At 42.9% G+C, this 3,158-nt stretch overlaps 1 protein-coding gene across 1 annotated transcript; it reads right to left on the bottom strand.

Annotated features, from left to right (window-relative positions):
• Positions 1 to 5: 5 nt before the first annotated feature.
• On the bottom strand, positions 6 to 650 carry LOC125531164 (transcription factor JUNGBRUNNEN 1-like; the record flags this gene model as incomplete). The annotated part of the gene is made up of 2 exons (XM_048695579.1): positions 241 to 650; positions 6 to 145 (listed from the first exon to the last, which is right to left on the bottom strand). Coding segments are annotated over exons 1-2 (390 nt in total), but the record flags the coding sequence as incomplete, so codon positions are not given.
• Positions 651 to 3,158: the final 2,508 nt, after the last annotated feature.

Here is a 3,158-nt window from a genome sequence, read left to right as displayed (position 1 = left end):
CCGGCGGAGTAGATGGGCCGGTCGATGCCGGTGGCCTTCCAGAAGCCGGAGCCGGTGACCCGGTTTGGCCGGATGCTGTTCCGGTACTTCCTGCCCCTCAGGCAGAAGAAGTACCACTCTTTCTCCCCACCGACCGTGCTCGCCTCTGCGTAATTTGCCACACTCTGTCAGATAAAAGTCTGTTGTCCTAGAAAGGAAACTGTATTTGTTGATGCATGGACATGGAGAGAAGGAACTTACTGGGGAGATCCCATGGGTCGTGCTTGTAGATGTCCATCTCCCGGATGACCTCGATGCGGAGCGGCTTCCTGGCCACCTTGCGGCGGAGGTAGAAGGTGACTAGCTCCTCGTCGGTGGGGTGGAACCGGTACCCCGGCAGCACCACGTCGTCGTCGTCCTCCTCCTCGTCCCCGGCGCCGCCGAGCACCACCTCCCCGTCGCTCATCACCTTCTCCAACTCCATGGCGCTCATCTCCGCCTTGGCTACCATCTCGGATCTATCAATCTTGCGATCTTTCCTTTGCTCTCGTTTGTACTTCTTGCTCGCTGGATGTCGCTGCTTCTGCCCTTAGTTCTACAGATCCTCTCGATGTAATCTGTCAAGTGTTGCGCATTTGCGTTGTATATATAGGATAGGAATAGCAAGCTCTTGGTGGCCTTGGAGTTAAGTAGATGAAGGTGAAAGCTTCACCTTCGGGGTTTATAAATGAGGCGGGCGAGAGCTGTGCAACACGTTAAAGGAGGTGACATAATTCCGGTCTAAGTCGCTTGGTCTGACTTGTCTCGCCACGGCCGATCTTGACGAATCTTCACAGCCGCACCTTCTGGTTTTACCGGCTATACCTGTGCTTGCATTGCATGTGTTGCCTTGTAAGAGTGTTAATTTGTCTGTGCGCATAGGAAAGCATAGGTTAATTAATTGCATGTAAGAACAAATCAAAATCAGAAGGCATGAGCTCATACATACTATTACATATTAGCCTCTGACTGGGTCCTTTGATAAGACAGAAAGGAATATTTGCGAACGTATTCGGTTTTGTTCCGAGATCTAGAGACAGAGATAGGGAGATCTTAGTTGCACGACTTGTTTGTTTGCAATGACGCATGCGATGTTGCTAGCCACTTCCTTCCTTAATTTACTGCTTTCTGACTTGGTTTAAAGGATGTGTTAGTTTGTGCATGTCAACTGAAGAAACGTACGGTACGGAGATGAATCAGGCAACGAAAAAAGGGAAGAAACCTTGGGGGACACTCTGGTGGAGCAAAGTAAAGTAGTTTGTTTTTGTTAAGATCAAAAGTAAAGTGGGTTGTTGAACTAAGTTGTTTTGCAACACACTAAAAAGAACAGTGGATGATGACGAGGAGCAGGATATGTAGATAGCCTTTGTTGACGGTGGAGCAAATGTGAGCAATGCTGCAATAACGCGTAGACAACTAGACAACATATCATAATATCATATGATATCTTCCAGAAGGTGCGCTTAACATCGGTTCTGGCTTTGTTATTATGCATATTATTACCTTTTCCATCTCAAAATACAGTGCACATTAGTTTTTCTCCTAAGCCAGGCTTCGTAAGTTGGACCAAGTTTAAAGAAGATATATTAAAGTTTACAACGCCAAATATGTGTGACCTAAGAATATATTTCATGATGAATCTAATCGTACATAGAATTTGGTATTGTAGGTGTTTATAATTATTTCTATAAACTTGGTAGATTTTACAAAACTTTGACTTCAGATAAAATTAATATGCACAATATTTTGACATAGCGGGAGAACAACATAGACCCACATTTCCCACACACAAAAAAATATAGACCCACATTCACACACTCATATGTTGCCTTTCAAAGATCAAAAGTGTATATCCAGTGGCTCGCCCAACATCTTGGTCTTGTGTGTATTGTACATGTGAATAGTAAGATTTTTAACGTTTTCTTGAAACCACCCCCTCAATATTACAATTTTAGGCAATCCTGCCCCATCAATGTGTATAACCTACACATTGGCAGCCAGGTTAATATCGATTTATCCTACTGCATCAGTATATATAGTTGGAAATACATCTAATTTCCCAAAAAGGGTGCACCTAGAGCTTAAGACGATTAATGGTAAAATAATTAAAGGTCTAACGAGTTCACTGAGTGTTTCAGGTATTTTGAGCAGGATGCTAGTTAGGAAGTTCACTTAGACACTCCAAAAAGTTCAAAACAATACTACGATATGTATTTTTAGTTCTTAGTAAGTTGTTTTTGGATGAGTTAATAGTAAAGTGTGTTGTCGCAGTTAGTCGTTTTGCCACACACTAAAAAGAATCATGGTAGATGGAGAGGAGCATAATATGCATGTAGCCGTTTGTTGACGGTGGAGCAAATGTGAGCAATGCTGCGATGACAGTATGACACATACACAGGTGTTATCAGTCATGCCAGAAGGTGATTGATTAATGTTGGTTTTGACTAAGTATATATCCTAGTACTCCCTCAACATTGCTCACATTTTATTGGCATCTCTATATGAGAAGCAAGCCTTGATTAATGTTGATTGAGTGTTCTTTTTTCTGAAAGGAAAATCAAGCCTCGAAACATCCACATCCTTGTGTGCTCACAATCATAATTTTATTGCAAAAGAGGACATGCATTAGGATGAAGGATTTCGTTTCCAAATTAGAAAAAAATGACAAGCAAAATATTATCGTATGGCAATCGTCTTTGGAATTTACCACTACGCATAATAGTCTTCTTCTCCACCATCCGTAACAACCATATCACTAGGGTCAACATTTACCGCCACCAAGGTGCACGAACCAGTAGGCAACACAATACTTAAAAAGAAACACCTTTAAGATGTGACCCCATGAGCCAACAGAGGCCGGATTTAGAGAAATTAATCTGGAAACAGAGCCTAGAGTCAATCAGAAACAGTGGGTCGACGCAATACGTCCATTCCGACCGATCAAGGCAGCAATTTTTCATAGAAGGAAACATTTGCTCGTCAGCAGATCCACCAATACCGCACAAGTAAAGCCGCGCAGCGACTCGTGCCGAGCACATATATTTCTCTCACAAGGTCCTGATTTTCTTCGAAAAGAAAATGTGACACGTTTACCTGCCGGAAGACAAGGCCATCTTTTCTTGGGGCAAAAACCATGACAC

Source organism: Triticum urartu, unplaced genomic scaffold (genome assembly GCF_003073215.2).
Source record: "Triticum urartu cultivar G1812 unplaced genomic scaffold, Tu2.1 TuUngrouped_contig_6852, whole genome shotgun sequence".
NCBI classification, from domain to species: Eukaryota; Viridiplantae; Streptophyta; class Magnoliopsida; order Poales; family Poaceae; genus Triticum; species Triticum urartu.
Note: the sequence above shows the minus strand (reverse complement) of the source record. Positions and strands in the feature narration are given on the sequence as shown.